General features: G+C 35.0%; 1 protein-coding gene across 6 annotated transcripts in view; it reads right to left on the bottom strand.

Annotated features, from left to right (window-relative positions):
* KIAA1328 (KIAA1328 ortholog) overlaps positions 1-19,273 on the bottom strand; it is a 325,611-nt gene that overhangs the window by 113,070 nt on the left and 193,268 nt on the right. For 5 of the 6 annotated variants that reach the window (XM_059409499.1, XM_059409505.1, XM_059409501.1 and 2 more), the window contains 2 exons: positions 11,053-11,726; positions 3,420-3,527 (listed from right to left, as the gene is read on the bottom strand). In XM_059409499.1, the coding sequence (XP_059265482.1) occupies positions 3,420-3,527; positions 11,053-11,726 (782 nt within the window). The remainder of the gene's footprint in view (positions 1-3,419; positions 3,528-11,052; positions 11,727-19,273) is intronic. The other variant, XM_059409500.1, reaches the window with a different exon arrangement.

Genomic DNA, 19,273 nt, shown 5'->3' with positions numbered 1-19,273 from the left:
AGAAGCTTTAACCCACTGAGCCACCCACTCGCCCCAGTCAGAATGATATCTTGCCATTCATGACAACACAGATGAACTAGAGGGTATTCTATAATGCTAAGTGAAATAAGTCAGAGAAAGACAAATACCATATGATTTCACTCAGATGTGAAATTTAAGGAGTAAACTAACCAAACAAAGAAAAAAGAGACAAACAAAATATACAGAACAAACTGATGGTTACCGGAGAGGAGGTGGGTAGGGGGATGGGTGAAGTAGATCGAAGTGATCAAGGGTATGCTTACGCTGATGAGCACTGAGTGATGTACAAAATTGTTGAATCATTATTTGTATACCTGAAACAAATATGACACTGTATGCTAACTACACTTGAATTTTAAAAAGTTGGATATGAAACAAAATATGTAATATAATACATATCATATACCATAAAGAAATAAGATCTAGAAGTTATGTATTTTCTTTAGATGATGAGATTATAGGTCTGAGTTAATTTCTTCTTCTGGCTTATCAGCATTTAAAGGAAGCAAGTAAATATATAAGCAGGATTACAGAGGGCTCCAGGAGGGATATCTTAAAAAACCAAAAAATAAAGAAGAAAGAAGGAATAAAGCAGCAAAAGAATGTAATGAAGACATGATAGAATAACTAATGTGTTTAAATATATTCAGAGTATTAAACTTTCTGGGTGAGTTTGGGAATTATAAGATGTGAGAATGTAAATTGTGCAAGGTCAGAAATTTTTCTTTTGTGCATTGCTACATCCCCCAAAGTTTAGAATGTGTCTAATACCTTGCAGGAAACTTTATAAATATTTGAATGAATGAACAAATCAACGAGTACACAGAAAATTAAATAAGGTATTTCTAAGCTCTAAAGAAAAAAATTATATGGAAATTAAATTTAATAATCATATAGTACATGGACCTGCTGTGTATAAAATAGATACAATCTTATTGTAACCATCTTATGATATAGCTATATTGCAAGGACAGAATGAAGGGAAAAGGGAAATATTATTTTTACACCCGTGTATGGGTATGTATATTAGGGGGGAAGTGGAAAAGGAAAGGAGGGGAGAAGGAAGAAATGTGAGGACATGCGAGGAGAGAGGGAGAAAGCCAACAGATGGTTATCTGTGAGAGCTAAGTCACCATCGTTCATAGAAGAAAGCTAGTACTCAATGCCTACAGAAGTCTGTTTTTCAGAAATGTGGATATAATGCTAGAAGAAACAGATAAAAGAAGAAACATCTAAAACAGTCAAAACTTCTTCTCTCTGAAGAGTGAAAATTGGGAGTACTGCTTCTCCACTGCAGAGGAGGCTGCTATTTTGCATAAGCCTTGTTGAACTAGTGGAGTTTTTAAACTATCCATGTGCTTGATATCAAACAGTAAAAATTAAATAAAAAATAAATTACAGCAAGTCATAAGAAGACAAATACTGTATGATTTCACTTATATGAGGTAATGGAGTAGTCAAACTTATAGAAATGGACAGTAGAAAGGTGGTTGTCAGGTGCTCCCTACCGGGAGAGGAAATGTAGAGCAGTTTGATGGGTATGGTGATTCAATTTTGCAAGATAAAAAAGTTCTGGAGATTGGTTACATAAAAATGTGAATATACTTAGTACTACTGAACTGTACACTAAAAAATGGCTGAGATGGTACATTCTGTGTATTTTACCAAAATTAAAAGATGGCAGAATTGTCTGAAACGAGAATTCTTAGGTTTTTTTTACACTGGATGAGTAGTTTCTATAGGACCAAACTCCCATAGTTAACAATTAAAACACTGGGAAGAAAAAACAAAAACAAAACAGAACAAAACAAAACAAAAACCAAACCTGAAGCACTGAAGAGTCATTGAAAACAAGCAGAAACTGGAAGAGGATCAGCACTTGAAAAAAGACTGGCACTGGGAGAGTTCTTCATTTTTTTTTTCTTTTTTTTAAATGGCTTTCAGCTGAAGGTCAATCTTAAAGAACCAGAGGACAGAGTCTGAGCTGACCAAAGCACATGAAAAGAGAAAAATCCTGGAGAGGTAAGAGAGAAAGACCGAAAGCCTCAAATTCTGTGTAACAACCCTGCCAGTTGTGGCTGACCCCTGAACTACCTGCAAATAGGGCAGACTCAAACATCTGCCCCAATTAAAAGAGCTCAGCAGTGATTTTCACTGTTGCTCAAGGGAAACAGAGCTTGCAATTTGAATTCAGTTAAGTAAACTGCTTGCTACCATATAAAAATTAACATTGTTTAGAGGGTTTATAATTGAATTCCAGAGTCATTCACAATACTAGGAAACAATAAAAAAAATTTGCTAAATGTACAAAGGAATGTACAAATGTACAAATGACCAATACTCAAGAGAAAAGTTGACCAATGAGACAAACCCCAAGATGATTCAGGTGTTAGAATTGGAGAAAAGTATTTTAAAGGAAAAATATACTTGTAATGAATAAAAAAGGAAAGTTCATCAGAGAAATAGAAAATTTAAACAAAGATCCAAATGGAAAGCCTAAAACTAAAAAAATCCATTATCTAAATAAAAATAAATCATTCTACAGGCTTAAAAGCAGTCTGGAAATAACAGAAGAGTTGATGAATTTGAGACAGATCAATAAAAATTATCTGCTATGAAGAATAAAGAAAAAAAATTAGAAGAGTCAAGGACTTCCTTAAAGGCCTAATATACCTGTAAATGAAATACAAAAAGGAAAGAAGAAAGAGAATAGGCAAAAAAAGTTTTTGAAAAAATAATGGCCACAAATTCTTCAAATTTCATGAAAAGAGAATTCTCAAACACAGCTCTGGTGGTAAAAACTGATTTAACTTTTATGGAAAGCAACTGGATAATGTGAATCAAGGATTTTAAAAGGATTCATATACTTTGAGTCAGTAGTTTCAGTTATAGAATCTATATCAAAGACAAAGATAGAGATAAAGTAAAAAATTTATTCATAGAAATATTCTTCAAGGCACATTTATAATAGTATAAGCCTGGATTATACAATACTAGGGCAACATAGAAAAATATGTCAGATAATAAATATTTGTTGAATAAATTAGTATCAACTTTTCATAAAATAAATTACGGTATCAGAAAATACTGATTCAGTGAAAAAAAGCATAATTAAAATTCTTCATAAGCATAGCTCCCATTACTCAATATAGGATATATTATAAAAGAAAGAAAGAAAGGGGGAGAAGGTTCAAAGGATTATCTCTGAATGGTAGGATCATGAATGATTTTTATTTTCTTCTTTACACTCCCCTATATTTTTAAAAATTTTATAGTGAGAATGTATTTATTCTTATTATCAGAAACCTGGACCTGTAGAAAGCTATAAATAGATACCAAACATATCCTTAATATCTGTGTCCTACATGTTCTTGCTTTCACCCGTCAGTCAGGTTTACCTTGGTCCAGAGTCATCCCCATTCATATCCAGATTGAACTCTCGGGGTTTGGTAAACTCTTTAGCAGCAAGGAGTTCTCTTGACTTAAATGCAGCTTGAGTTCTTAACCTGAAAAAGTAAATTTAGAGAATTTCTAATCCTGTGGAACCTAAGAAACTGAATGGTAACCCTTCAGCTAGACCTCCAGAGATTATTTTCAAATTAAAACTCAATCTGTCAAAATAAATGGGTACTTCCTAAATACACACATGATATAAATAAAATAAAATAAACACAAATTCATTTTACAGGAACTTAAATTTTCTTTATTTATAGAGGAGCTAGGGAAGACTGAGTTGGTCAGAATAACATTCAGAATGTCAACATTATAAATGCTTTAGGAGTACTTTAAGTTTCCTCTCTAGAAATTTTAAGTTTCTCTCTATTCATTCCTAAGCAAGTGCATTTTGATCACAAGAGTCTTCATGGGAGTTCTGGTAACATCAAATATCATTGACCCTGCCCAATATATTCATAGGAGGAAACTACTTCCCATATTGACAGTTCAAAAAGCTGGGCCTCCGTCTCACTGACCAATGTGTTTTCTCAGGATCACAGAAAAATGTCCCTTGCCCTGCCAAAACTGGGAGAAATTCTATCCAACAATGCTAACTTAGCCCAATCTTTGATGTACTGAGGAGGGAAGGCAAATAAAGAAATTAGCATGTTCTACCAGAAGTCTGAGTGGCAATTAATTACTGGCACATAATATGTGACCTTTTCTACCCATCTTTCTAAATTTTTTAGAAATATTTGCTGGTTCAGTTTTAGAAATGAAATCTGTAAAGTATATTCTTTAACCATGAAATAAAACCACAAAAAGGGAAAACTATTATTAAAACAGTATCATTTCCATTGTCAAAGACACTCATAACTACAACTAACTATGCACAGTAATATACAAATAAAAATGTGCAGATTAACTACCCTCTGGGAACTTAAAATTTAATAATAATATTTGGTAGTGACATATAGTTAGGCAGTAGGTAAGTTCAGAGAGGAGGGGTAGCTCTACTTATACCAGACAAAACTGACAAATCAAAAATTGTAAAAAGAGACAAAATCACTATATAATAATAAAAGGTTGAGTAATCAAGAGTATATTAGCAATTGTAAATATATATGTACTTCACACTGTGGCACCTACATTTATTAAGCAAATACTAACACATCTGAAGGGAGAAATAAACAACAATACAATAATAGATGACTTCAAAACCACACTTTTAACAATGGATAGATTATCCAAACATCAAAGAAACACTACACTTGAATATACTTTATATGAAAAAGACCTACTAGACAGATACAGAACATTCCATCCAACAGCAGCAGAATATGTATTCTTTTCAGGTATAAATACAACATTTTCCAAAACAACTCTTAACAAATTTAAAAAGACTGAAATAATACTTTTTCCAAACATGATGGAATAAAACTAGAAGTCAGTAAGAAACAGGAGGAAAGTTGGAAAATTCACACATAAGTGGAAATTAAACAATACACTCCTGAACAATTGATGAGTGAAAGAAGAAATCAGTAGGGAAACCAAAAAACATCTTGAAACAAATGGAAATAGAAACACAATGTACTAAAACTTATGGAATACAGCAAAAACAATTTTTTTTTAAAAAGATTTTACTTATTTATTTGAGAGAGAGACAGTGAGAGAGAGCATGAGCGAGGAGAAGGTCAGAGAGCGAAGCAGACTCCCCATGGAGCTGCGAGCCCGATGCGGGACTCGATCCCGGGACTGTGGGATCATGACCTGAGCTGAAGGCAGTCGTCCAACCAACTGAGCCACCCAGGCGTCCCAGCAGCAAAAACAGTTCTAAGAAGGAAGTTTATAGTGTTAATTTATAGTGTTAATGTCTACATTAAGAAAAAAGAAAGATCTCCAATAAATAACCTACATTTACACCTCACGGAACCATAAGAAGAAAAACAAACTAAGGCCAAAGTTAGTTGAAGGAAGATAATAATAATGACCAGAGCAGAAATAGAGACCAGAAAAATAACAGAAAGGGTTACTGAAACTAAAAGCTGGTTTTCTGAGAGAATAGCAAAATTAACAAACTTTTAGATAAACTAAGAAGAACTAGAGAGAAGACTCAAATATTTAAATCAGAAATGAAAGAGAAGAAATTATAACTGACAGCACAGAATTACAAAGGATCATAAGAGTCTACTATAAACAGTTGCATGCCAAAATATCAGATAGCCTAGAAGAAATGATAAATTCCTAGGCATATACTACCTACCAAGACTAAATAATGAAACAGAAAATCTTAACAGACCAAAAATGACTAAGGAGATTAAATAAGTGACCAAATACCTTCCAACAAAGAAAAATCCAGGGCTGAAGAGTTTAATTGGTAAATTATGCTAAGCATTTTAAGAAGAATTAATGCAAATCCTTCTAAAATTCTTCCGGGGCATCTGGTTTGTGCAGTCAGTTAAGTGTCTGATTCTTGGTTTTGGCTCAGGTCATGATCTCAGGGTTGTGAGACAGTCTTACTTGGGGCTCTGAATACAACAGAGTCTGCTTAAGGATTCTCTTTCCCTCCCTCTCTCCCTCAGTCCTCTACACCCATTTTATCTCTCTCTAAAGTAAAATAAATCTTTAAAAATAAAATAAAATAAAATTCTTCCAAAAAATCCAATAGGAAGGAACACTCCCAAACTCATTCTATAAGGCAGCATTAGCCTAATACCAAAGCTAGTTAAGGACACTACAAAGAAAAAAAAAATAGTCAATATCTCTAATGAATATAAATGAAATAAATTCTCAACAAAATACTATCAAATGGATTTTATCACATTAATAGAATAAAGGATTAAAAATCCTGGATCATCTCAATAAATGCAGGAAAAGCATTTAGCACAATTTAACATCCTTTCATGATAAAGGTCTCAAGAACTTAGGAAGAACATACCTCAATATAATCAAGGGCCATATATCACAAGCTCACTACTAATATCATATTTAATGGTGAAAGGTTGAAAACTTTTCTGTAAGATGAAGAACAAGACAAGGATATCTATTCTTCCCATTTTTATTCAACATAATATTGGAAGTACCAACCAGAGTAATTAGGCAAGAAAAAGAAATAAAAGATATCCCAATAAGAAAGAAAAGTAAAATCATCTGTTTGCAGGTGACACAATCTTATCTAGAAAAAACAATGAAGATGCCACCAAAGAACTGTTAGAACTAATGAATGAATTCACTAAATTTGCAGGATACAAAATCAACATACAAATATCAGTTGCATTTCTATACACTTACAAATGAATCAAAAACAACAAAACACTTAGAATAAGAAATTAATCTTAACTGGATTAAAGACTTAAATCTAAGACCTGAAATTGTAAAACTAATGGAAGAAAACAGGGAATAAGTTCCTTGACATTGGTCTTGGCAATGATTTTTTGGATTTGACACCAAAAGCTCAGGCAACAATAGCAAAAATAAGTGGGACTACATCAAGATAAAAGGCTTCTGCACAGCAAAATAAATAATAAAAGTGAAAAGGCAACCTATGGAATGAGAGAAAATATTTGGAAATTATATATATGATATGGGGTTAATTATATATATGATAAGGGTGATTAGAAGTTAATACTCAAAATATACAAGGAACTTACACAACTCACTAGCAAAAAACCAAACAACCCAATTGAAAAATGGGAAGAGGCACTGAAAAGACATTTTTCCAAAGAAGACAAACAAGTGACTAATAGGTACATGAAAAGATGCTCAACATCACTAACTGTTAGGGAAATACAAATCAAAACTACAACAGGTATTGCTTCACACCTGTTAGGCTGGCTTTGATCAAAAGGAAAAAAAAAAAACATAAACGTTGGGCGGGATATGGAGAAAAGGAATCCCTATACACTGTTAGTGGGAATGTAAGTTAGTACAGCCACTATTAAAAAGCAGTGTGAAGATTTCTCAAGAAAACTAGAAATAGAACAACTATAAGATCCAGCAATCCTACTTTTGGATATCTATTTAAAGGAAATGAAGTTAGTATCTTGAAGAGATAGCTTTACTCCCATGTTCATTGCACTGTTACTTGTAATGAAAACAACCTAAGTGCCTGTCAACAAATGGATTTAAAAAGATATATCTATAATATCTTATATATGTAATAAATAAATATTAATATAATATAATATAACATAACATATATACACATATGTAAAATTCAGTCATGAGAAAGAAGAATATCTAGACAGTTGCAACACAATGGATGAACCTAGAAGAACATTATACTAAGTGAACACACGAACATACCAAAACTCTACTTAACTGCTGAGACAGAAATGTATGGCAGTAAATTCTTCCACCAGAAAAGAAGTCTCTAATCAGTAATCTAAGCTCCCACCTTAAGAAATTTAAAAATAGGAGAGCAAGATAAATCCAAAGCAAGCACAAGGAGGAAAATGATAAGAGAAATGAATGAAATAAATGAGACCAGTATTATCTTGATAACAAAATTAGACACAGATAGTACCAAAAAAAGACCAAAATCTCTGACCAATATTGATGCAAATGCTCTTAACAAAATACTAGTAAATGGAATTTGATAATATATAAAAAGTACTTTATACTATAATCAAATGGGGCTTATTTTCCAGAGATACAACACTAGGGCAATATTTAAAAATCAGTAAATGTAATCTGTCATATTATCAGGCTAAATTAAAAAAAAATCACACAATCACATCAATTGATGCATAAACAAGATTAGAGAAAATTCAACAAACATTCATGATAAAAACTTTATATAATCTACAAGAAAAACTGATAAGTTAAACTTCATCAAAATTAATACCTTTTGTTATGTGAAAGATCTTGTTAATAGATTAAAAGAATAAGCTACAGAATCGGAGGAAATATTTGCAATCCACATATCTGAAAAAGGACATATCTAGAATATATAAAAAGCTCTCAAAATTCAACAGTAAAAAAACAAACAAACCTTAAGCAATCCAGTAAGAAGGAAGACAAAAGAGACAATTTACCCAAAAAGATGGAAGAAGGGCAAACAAGCAAATGAAGAGATTTTCAGTATCATTACCATTTGAGAAATTCAAATTAAGACCACAACAAAATATCATTATGTACAGATTACAACAGGCAAAATAAAAAATTTGTGACTATTCCAAATGCTGGTAAGGATGTAGGGAAAAAGTCCCTGATACATTGCTGGTGAAGAAGTATGATATAATAAATATATAAGCTAAATGCAGATTTAGTCTTTTTTAAACCAAATATACACTTATCATATGATCTAGCAATCACAGTGCTAGCTTTAATTTGTAAAAGTGAGAATCTTAGTCCACATGGAAACTTGTATAAAAATGTACATAGCTGCTTTATTTGTAACAGGCCAAAAAACCAAGTTGTCCTTCAATAGATAAATGGTTAAACAGATCATGGTATAACCATACCATGGACTATGACTCTGCAATCAAAAGGTACAGTATATGTAACAGCCTAGAAGGATCTTAAGAACATCATACTGAGTGAAAAAGGCCAATATCAAAAGTACACACACTGTACGATTTATATAACATTCTCGAAATGCCTAAATTACAGATATAAACAATAGATTAGTGGGTTCCAATGGTTAGTGGGGGTAGATAAGGGTGGGCAGCTCAAATAGGGTAGTAAAAAGGAAATCTTGATAGCGATAAAATAATTCTATATTTTGACTGCTGTGGTGGTTATGCAAGTCTACACATGTGATTAAAATGGCACAGATCTAGACACACACATTGTACCAATGTTAATTTACTCATTTTGACATTGCATTATAATTATGTAAGACATAGCCATTGGGAGAAACTGGAGGGGAACCTCTACTATTTTCACAATTTCCTGTCAATCCCTAATTATTTCAAAATAAAAAGTTTGTAAGAACTCTATAAATATGTATAAACTTTTGCAATTTATACGTAAATAAAACATGCTCAAAAATTGTTTCACAGCTCTCTCATCTAAGCTAGGATGATCAAGAGAACAATAAAGACTTTATTGTCATTATGCAGCATTATTTTAATAAATAGTGCTTTTAGATGAACACAATGTCTATTTACCATCATCATGTAGCATTATTTCAATAAATAGTGCTGTTCAAATGAACATGAAACCTATTCCAAAATTATCCATTCTCCCCTGCTGGTCTGTGCCCTCTTTAAAGACCACATTTGATTCACTTTTCTATCCTAAGTGCCTAGAACCATTTCTCACATATCACAGGAATTCCATAATGTTTGCTAAATAACATTCTTAGGAGAGACTACACATTAACTGGAGGATTAGAGACTGGGGTCATAAAACTGAAGCAACCTTGGGCGTTTGGTGACAATCTTGTTATAAGAGCCTGCATTTTCAGTTACATTAAAAGCCCCCAGCTTTTGACAATGAAGAGTAGAACTGTCTGACCACGAATGAAGAGAAAGAGGAAGAGCATTTCCGGTTCCAAGAAAGTATTACACCAATGGAAAAATGTCAAGATGAGCTCTCAAAGAAATTAGAATCTAAAAAATATTAGGCAGAATTTTTAAGTGAGAGAAAATTAAGAAGTAAAAGAAAATGACATTCATACTCAGTGTGTCTATATAGCATGTATGAGTGTGTACAAATGGGGAAATAGCTTGATCAAGAAGGAAATGACAGGGATATATATATCTCCATATCTATATATCTATATCTATCTATCTATACTTATACAAGCCCTTCCCTATGACAACTTGTAATTTATTTTTTAAAGACATAAATGACATATCATGTTTAAAATATGTTATTTTAACATTCTTTCATCTTTAACTCCACTGGTGGAATATGTCAAATATGTTAAATAACATAATAAAGCATTGTGTTTAAAATATAACTATGTCTGTTTATTAATAATTTTGCTTGAATAAATTAAGATGGCCAACTTTATGATGCGGCATGGAAAACTATGCTGAGCTATATAATCTCAAAATACCAATTTAGTTTTTGAAACATTATTCTTAGGGAAGAATCCTTAAGGGAGGAAGAGTTTAAATGTGGGTAAAGTTAGAGGAATTGGTTATCAAATAGGTTATGCTTCATGATGAGAAAAGGCTGAAATGAAAAGGTTCCTATCATTTGTTATATTTTATATTATGGTGGATAGACATAAATATGGAATGGTAATAGTCAATCACTCTGCTTCAAAATTTGATTCCATATCCTGAAGTCTCAATTTTTTACTTAATGCCCAATATTCCCTATAATGACCACAAACAACAAAGGGTTTTTATACAATCATATCCTTTAAAAAAATATATTCTCTTTGGCGTCCAGTAAAAATGACAACGGACCACTAAGAAGTAGATATTTTAAGCTAACATTCTGGAAGACAAGGTAATCTTCCAAGTCTTCCAAAGCAGGTAGTGGAATTTATTTAGTTGTCCTAGTAAGTATGCATCTTGAGCAAGCCATGCCCCTGAGAAACCTCTGTTCCTTCGCAAGTGTTACAGTAGCACAATAGTAACTTTATACCATGTTTTCCAAGCTATAGACACTGCTCAAAGAATAAGCAAGACTTACCAATTATAATCCAGTCGAGACTGATGAAGCTGCTGCTGTTTTAGGAGAAGTTTTGTCTCCTGCTGGGTCAGCAGATGCTGAAGGCGCTCTTTTTCAATTTCCAGCTCCATTTTCTGAAGCATAAGTTGGTGCCTTCTATTTTCTGAGAGTTGCTTTTTGACATCAGTTTCACTAGACTGCTGTGTCCCTTGACCATGCATCCGGGATGTCCAGGAAAGCCCACAATAACTGCATGAGTCTGGATGTGTTCTGGAATATTGAGGGGCTATGTGTGTAGGATGGCTTTCAGGAATAGGATCTGAGTTTTCAGAAAGTCTATGACCACAACACTGACTGGATGGAATAGGCTTCAGGGTTTGGCATTCTTTGATCTTTAATTCCGCTAGTGGAACCTTCTCTGTAGGGACTGCATCTGCTAGTTTTCTCCCTGGGGATCCATAATCACATGTTCTGGTCTCTGACGGCACCCTGTCTAGGTCTGTTTCGGGATAATGAAAGTCTGCTGGTTTCAAAGAATTATTCCTAAAATCCAGAAGGGCTTCTGAAGCGGAGTCCTGGTTTGTAGACTTAGGCCTCTGCTTGGTTTGATAGCAGGTTTGTGATTTGGCTACACTCAAGTAGGAACCATCTAGTTCCATAGCTGAAGACTGAAGAGTGCTTTTCCTATTGGATGCCTAAAGGGAACCGAAAGATCATTTGTCAGATAAGAGCACAGTGAAATGGGTTCTTTTGGCTTTTCAGAAATCAATGATATATGTTTAACAAAACAGAGTTGTTGTTTTGTCCTTTTAAATAAAAAACAATCATATTCACATAGCTGAACAGACATGCGCCACAAAGCTAAAACCATTTTCAAACAATCTATATTTCAGTAAATCCATAAGGATGAGAAAAAGAAAGTGTTGCTATTTGCTGCTTAAGCAAGACAACAGGAGTTGCAAATGATGGGGGTTACATAAAATCAACTTTGAGAAGAGGCAAAAACATTAAATGTTAATGTCTTACAATGTTTACTTTCAAATACTAAGCGAAGAAATCTACTCAGCCACCTTAAATACCCCTTCTAATACACTCTGTCCATTACACACAGTGAAATTTGATAAAAAACATTTCATCTTATACTGAATAGGATGTTAGTTACCGCTAGAAATTTGACGAGTTTTTATGAATATATTTACAGCACACAAATAAAATGAAGCACTTCCCCAAAAATATGATTCTAATCAAAAGCAGTTATTTAAATACAAAACATATTTAATTTCAGCTATAAACATAAGTGATTTTTCAATTAAGCTGTCCAAGTGATTATAGCCTGATACAACTCATGCAGGAAGGAAGTAGTTGCAAATTACCTTTGGCAGGCCAATAGAGTGAGCTTTCCCAGTATTTTAGCCTCAGGCCTGTTCTATCAGGGAAAGCAAAACTTAGTTTATACCAGTGATTCTCAAACATTAGCATGTATCAGAATCACCTGGAGGAACTGTTAAATGTGAACTGCTGGGCTTCATCCCCAGAGTTTCGCATTCAGGAAGTCTGGAGCAGAGCTGGAGAAGCTGCATGTTTAGCCAGTTGCCAGATGATACTGATGCTGTTCGCCTGGGATCATACTTTGAGAACCACTGATCTGTATCGTGGGGGCATCTGATTCCTCCTTTGTCTCTCTTATAGGATTGTTGATAACATGGGGCTCACCCAGATAATCCTGGATACTTTCCTAATCTCAAGATCATTAACTTAATCACATCTATAAAGTCTCTTGTCATATAAAATCCCTTGTGTCATATAAAGAGACATTCATGGGTTCCAGGAATTAGGACATGGGTATATTGGCGGGGGGGGGGGGGCATTATTCAGTCTACCACAACCTCTTTTTAAAATTAGAACTCATAAATAGTTGAGATGCTTATCTTATTCTGGAGACATGGAATAAATGAATAATTGCGATCCCTAGCAGAAGGTAGAAAAAAATCCTGCCAATTAACTTTGCAATAGTTGAAAATGATGAACTGACTGGTAAAAAGCATCAACAGGGGTATCTGGGTGGCTCAGTGGGTTAAAGCCTCTGCCTTCAGGTCATGGTCCCAGGGTCCTGGGATTGAGCCCCACATCGGGCTCTCTGCTCAGTGGGGAGCCTGCTTCCCCCTTTCTCTCTCTGGCTGCCTCTCTGCCTAGTTGTGATCTCTGTCAAATAAATAAATAAAATTAAAAAAAAAAAGCGTCAACAGATACACAGGAACACCATGTTTCCTATCTTCTGATATTACAATGACTTGGAAGATTTTGAGTTTCTACAGCAATACTAAAGGAGTTCTATTCAACTGAGAATGAGCCACCACTTCTGGGCCACGTAATCCTTTACACTGAGCAGATGACACTGAATAGGTTGCAAGCTCCAGAAAAGAAACTAGTCCTAGGGCAAAATTTATGATAAACTACCTCATAAAAAAGTTAACCTTATTTTACAACTAAAGGGAAATTCTAGTCCACATTAATCTCCCCTGCTCTGAACTTCTGTAGCACTTACTGTCAAAACAATATTTAACATTTATCATCTGCTATTTTGTTTGGTAAGCTATCTTTTTAGAGAATCATTATATTTTTAAAATGACAGGTAAATATTTTAAAGGCCCGGAAACTTAAATCAGCTATTTAACATTATCATATATTTCCTAATTCATGTATTAGCAACATAACAATGGCACATATGCATTATTTTATCGTCTTCTTTTTGTTCCTTACATATGTGCATTTTTAGGTATTGACATAGCTGATACTTCTGTTAATGGTACTAATTATTAAATTATTCATAAATGTCAGGTATTTGGAATATTAAAATTTTTTTTGGTAGTTAACTTTTTTTTGTTTTTGAGGCAGTTCAACATAATGATTTTGATAAATACTCCGCTTAAAGAGAATACTGCTTTGCCAATTAGCTGATAGGTGACTGTGCATGTTGGTAGGCAGGATTCTAAAACGGTCTCCAAAATTCCTGACCTCGTGATTTACCCACCTTGCATTATCTCCTCCCCTTGAGTGTGGGTAGACTTTGTGAACATGATGAGATATGAATCCCATTATTATGCTACAGTAAATGGCCAAAGGGATATTTCAGATTTAACTAGGGCTTCTCCTCTTCAGCTGATTTTGAATTAACAAAAAGGAGATTACCTTATATGGGCCAGACCTAATTAAGGAGTCCTTTAAAAAAGGATCTGGTGCCCTCCCTAATGTCAGAGAGTGGGCTTGAAGAAATAAGCTAACATGATGTGGGAGGACCAATGAAGGGGGTCATGTGGCAATGACTTCTGGAGCAGAAGGCAGTTTCCACCTAACAGCCAGTAAAAAGATGCAAAAATGGTGCATCTCTCATGCAGATGCAAGAACTAAATTCTGCCAGCAGCCACGTTAGTTGAGGGGACCTAGAGCTCCAGATGAGAACACAGCCCAACTGTCACCTTGACTGCAGTTTTCTATGACCCTGAGCAGAGGCCCCAACTAACCTGTGCCTGACTCATGACCCACAGAAACTGTGAGATAATAAATGTGTGTGTGTAGTAAACCAGTAAATTTGTAGTAATTTGTTACACAGCAATTCAAAACAAACAAAGCACATTATTCAACTTGCCTGACCCTCAGTTTTCTCACCAGTAAAACAGGGATTAAAGACAGCTTCTACCTCAAAACTGAACATGGTGGTCAGACAAGCAGTGAGTAAAGGTGCCAATTTATAAGGGTACTATTTTATAAAAAGGAAAAAAAAAACCTCTTACATTTACCCTAACTTTTTTCAAGGAGAACATTATGGGGTGTGTGTGTGGTGGTTGGGGGGGTCAGGTAAGATCTCCAAGAGACAGGTGTAGGTACAGCAGATTACCTCTAAAAAGAATGAGTTTGGGGGGGAAAAAAAAAGAATGAGTTCTGTTATCCAGCTTTATTTTGCTGTGGTGAGGATCGCAGGTTGGGCCGGAGTTGAAATGCTTGAGATAACAGAGAGGTTCTTCATCTCTGTCCTCATACAAAAGATGTCAGTCTTACCCTGATATCTTGCACTGCCTCTTAGGGTTGTTGTGATACTAGATGAGGTAATTCATGTAAAGCGCTTTGGATACTGCCTAACCTAAAGTCAGTATTCAAACCATGTTTCCTATTATAATTATTACTACTGTTGTTATCATGGACTTCTCTGCCTCAATGATTCTTGAGGTCAGGGGCTATATTTACACCTCGGGACATATAGCACTGGGCGTACACATAGTGACTAGGGGCTAACTGTATCAGATCAAGTAGATAAAGTCAAGTTGGGTTATGGGTCACAGAAAATTAGAAATGAAAACCAGAATCCATGATTAGGCTGTATTATGTGCTACTAAGGAAGAGGAAGAGAGAAGAAAGAGAAAACTGCCTGTTAGAATTTGAATATAAGAAATTAAATTATTTTATTAGAGACAAATATTGCCTCTGGGACACATGGAAGTCACAATGGGCCAGAATGAAACAGATGTGTTTTTCTTTCTGGAGTTTGCTGCTCTATGCTTTCTATGAGATGTTTACAAATGTAACTTCTTGTAAAGAAGGCTTAAACTAACAAATCCCAAACTGCTGTCTCTGGCATATGGGTTTGATATGAATTTTTCAGATATATAACACTAATTTAGGAACCAATAGATTTTTTTTTTAATGGAGGCATAATTTACATATACTAAATGCACATATTATGTGTACAGCTTGATAAATTTTTACATTTGCATATATCCATGTAATCATTACCCCAAAAAGTTCCTTGTGCCCTTTCTAGTCAATCCAACATCTTTTTTTTCAGTGTTCCAAAATTCATTGTTTATGTACCACACCCAGTGCTCCATGCAATATGTGCCCTCCTTAATACCCACCACTAGACTCACCTATCCCCCCCGCAGAACATTCAGTTTGTTTCTCAAAGTCCACAGTCTCTCATGGTTTGTCTTCCCCTCCAATTTCCTCCAATTCACTTTTCCTTTCCTTCAAACCAACATCTTTACATTTCCAGAGGTAACCATTATTCTCAGTTCTATGACCACAGATCAGTTTTGCCTATTTTAGCCTCATATATGGAATCATAATGTATGCTACTCTTTTGTGGCTGACTTATTTTTTTAAGACTTTATTTATTCATTTATGAGAGTGAGCATGAGTGAGTGGCAGAGCATGGGGAGGGCAGAGGAAGAGGAGAGAGAGAATCCTAAGCAGACTCTGAGCTGAGTGCAGAGCTCAACGAGGGACTCAGTCTCACCAACCATGAGATCATGATCCAAGCTGAAATCAAGAGTCAGACACTCAACTGACTGAGCCCCCCAGGTACCCCTGTGGCTTGCTTCTTAAGCTCAACATAATGTTGAACTTCCTTCATGTTGTTACCTGTATTAATATATAATTCTTTTCTATTGCTACATAGTATTTCATTGTATGAATATAGCAAAATTCGTTTATTCATTCTCTTATTGGATTAGGTTGCTCCTAGTTTAGGGCTACTATGAATAAAGTTGCTAGCAATCTCTTATACAACTCTTTTTTTTTTTTAAGGGGAGAGGGGCAGAGGCAGAGGAAGAGAGAGAACCCTAAGCAGGCTGCATGCCCAGCACGGAGCCCAATGCGGTGCTTGATCTCATGACTGTGAGATCATGATCTGAGCAGAAATCAGGAGTCATAAGCTTAACAAACTGAGCCACCCAGATGCCCCTTTATACAAGTCTTTTTTCTAGAAACATGTATTTATTTCTCTTGGGCATAGGGTAGGACATGTGGTTGAATTTATTAGAAATAGCCAATAAGTCTTCCAGAGAGGTCATTCTATTTTACATCTATCTGCATCAGCACACTAAAGAATCCCAGTTGTTTCATATTCACACTAACACTTTTTTTTTTTTTTTAGGTCCAAAAAGAGTGGTTTTATTAAAGCACAGGGATAGGCCTGTGGGCAGAAAGAGCTGCCCACATTGATAGTATATTTTTACTTTAAGCCAATCTGGTGTGTAGTGAAATCTCACTATGATTTTATTTTGCATTTTCCTGATATGTAATGATAGTATTTAACATATGCTTATTACCCATTAAGATATCTTTTTTATTAAATGCTTGGTGAAACCAATACCTTTCAATTATTCAAAATAGTTTTTACTTTTTAATTTTTAAATTTTTAAAAAGATTTTATTCATTTCAGTGAGCAAGAGAGAGTGAGAGCAGAGCATGAACAGGGGTAGGAGGAAGAGGAAGACGGAGAAGCAGACTCCCAACTGAGCAGGGAGCCTGATGTGGGACATGATCTTAGAACCCTGAGATCATGACCTGAGCCAAAGGCAGAAGCTTAGCCGACTGAGCCACACAGGTGCCCCTATAATTCAAAATAATCTTTAAAGAACTGAGATGCAAAATGAAAAACGAAGGTTAGGGAAGACAACTTTCTGCAAATTCTCATGAGAAAACTTGGCTCTAAATGTTTACCTCCACTGGCCACTGAATGCATAACATACTCCCAGAAAACCCTGTCACTTTGGCCATTCTTAACTCAGAGTTTACTGTGTACTATGCTAAACATTTTACATATTCAACCTGTAATTTTTTTTAAAGGTTTTATTTATTTATTTGACAGAGAGAGATCACAAGTAGGCAGAGAGGCAGGCAGAGAGAGAGGGGGAAGCAGGCTCCCAGCTGAGCAGAGAGCCCGATGTGGGGCTCGATCCCAGGATCCTGAGATCATGACCTGAGCCGAAGGCAGAGGCTTTAACTCACCCAGGTGCCCCCAACCTGTAATTCTTAACAACTCTGTAAGATAGTTATTATAGTTGCCAATTTGCAGATGAAAAAAAGATGAAATTCAATTGACACAACTTTGCCAGGATCACATCAACACTATATGTGATAAGTGGGAATACATCTAGCTCCAGATCTTTAGTCTTCCATTACTCAAAAACATATTTATTTATATGAGAGAGAGAGAGCTAGAGCATGCAGGGGAGTGTCAGAGTGTAAGGCACAGAGGAGGAGGGAGAGGGACAGACTCCCTGCTTAGCATGGAGCCACACCTAGGGGCTTGATCCCATGACCCCAAGATCATGACTGGAGTGGAAACCAAAAGTCAGCCGCCCAACCAACTAAGCCATCCAGGCACCCCTCCATGATGTAGCTTTTTAAAAAACTTCTTTAATATGAAATACAATAAACACAGAAAAGTGCACTAAACCAATATAACCATCTCAGTGAATAATCACAAGACAATGTCTATCCATGTAACCAACAACTGAGATACAGAATGTTGTCTATTTGCAGAAGACCCCTGATGGCACAGCACAATCACTGCTCTCTATCTCTCCTGTCCAAGGGAATGACTATCTTATGACTTTTATGGGAATAAATTCTCTGCTGAATACTTCCCTGCTTGAAAGTCCATACCTGTTTATTTTTAAAATATAAATGGAATAATATGAAAAATATTATTCTGTGTCTGACTTCTTTATACACAATATGGCATGTGGCTGTAACTTGTTCATTTTCATAGCTCTACAGCAAACATTAGCCAACTTCTTCTGTGAAGGGATAGATGACAAACATTTTAGACTTTGCAGGCTGTATGGTTTTTGTCATAACTACTCAGTTCCACTTTTGTGGTGTAAAAGCAAGAGATAATACATAAATGAATGACTGGTTCAGTATAACCTTATTTATGGACATTGATATTTGAATTTCAAGGTAATTTTCTCGTTTCATAAAATATTCTTTTCTCCCCAACCATTAAAAAAGTTAAAAACTATTCTTACTTAACTCATGAGACTGGATTTGGCCTACTATAGTTTGCCAATTAAACCTGATGATTACACTGAGTGCTCCTCCAAATAAAGGACTCTATGAATATGCTTAGATATGCTTAAAACCCATTAAGCACACTGAACAATATGATTTGTGATGCACTATCACAAACTTTTGTATAAAGCTGCTTTTTTTTCTTTTAGCAATGACAATCATATATATAAAAGCAATTTGAATCAGTACCACTGTTGTGTATTTCTGTGATGTATGCTTGTGCCATCCTATCAAAATATTTAAATCCCATCAAAGTATTGGGATTATCCTCACCACTATACATTTGCCTTATTCAATCTTCATTTGTATCTCTTTCAGATTTAGTGATCAGATTAGATTAGTTAAGATACCGATTTAAGTTTTTTAGTGTGAATCACGTAAGAAAGTT

This window comes from Mustela nigripes, chromosome 8 (genome assembly GCF_022355385.1).
Source record: "Mustela nigripes isolate SB6536 chromosome 8, MUSNIG.SB6536, whole genome shotgun sequence".
NCBI lineage: Eukaryota > Metazoa > Chordata > Mammalia > Carnivora > Mustelidae > Mustela > Mustela nigripes.
The sequence above is the reverse complement of the archived record's forward strand: the minus strand, read 5'-3'. Positions and strand labels throughout refer to the sequence as shown.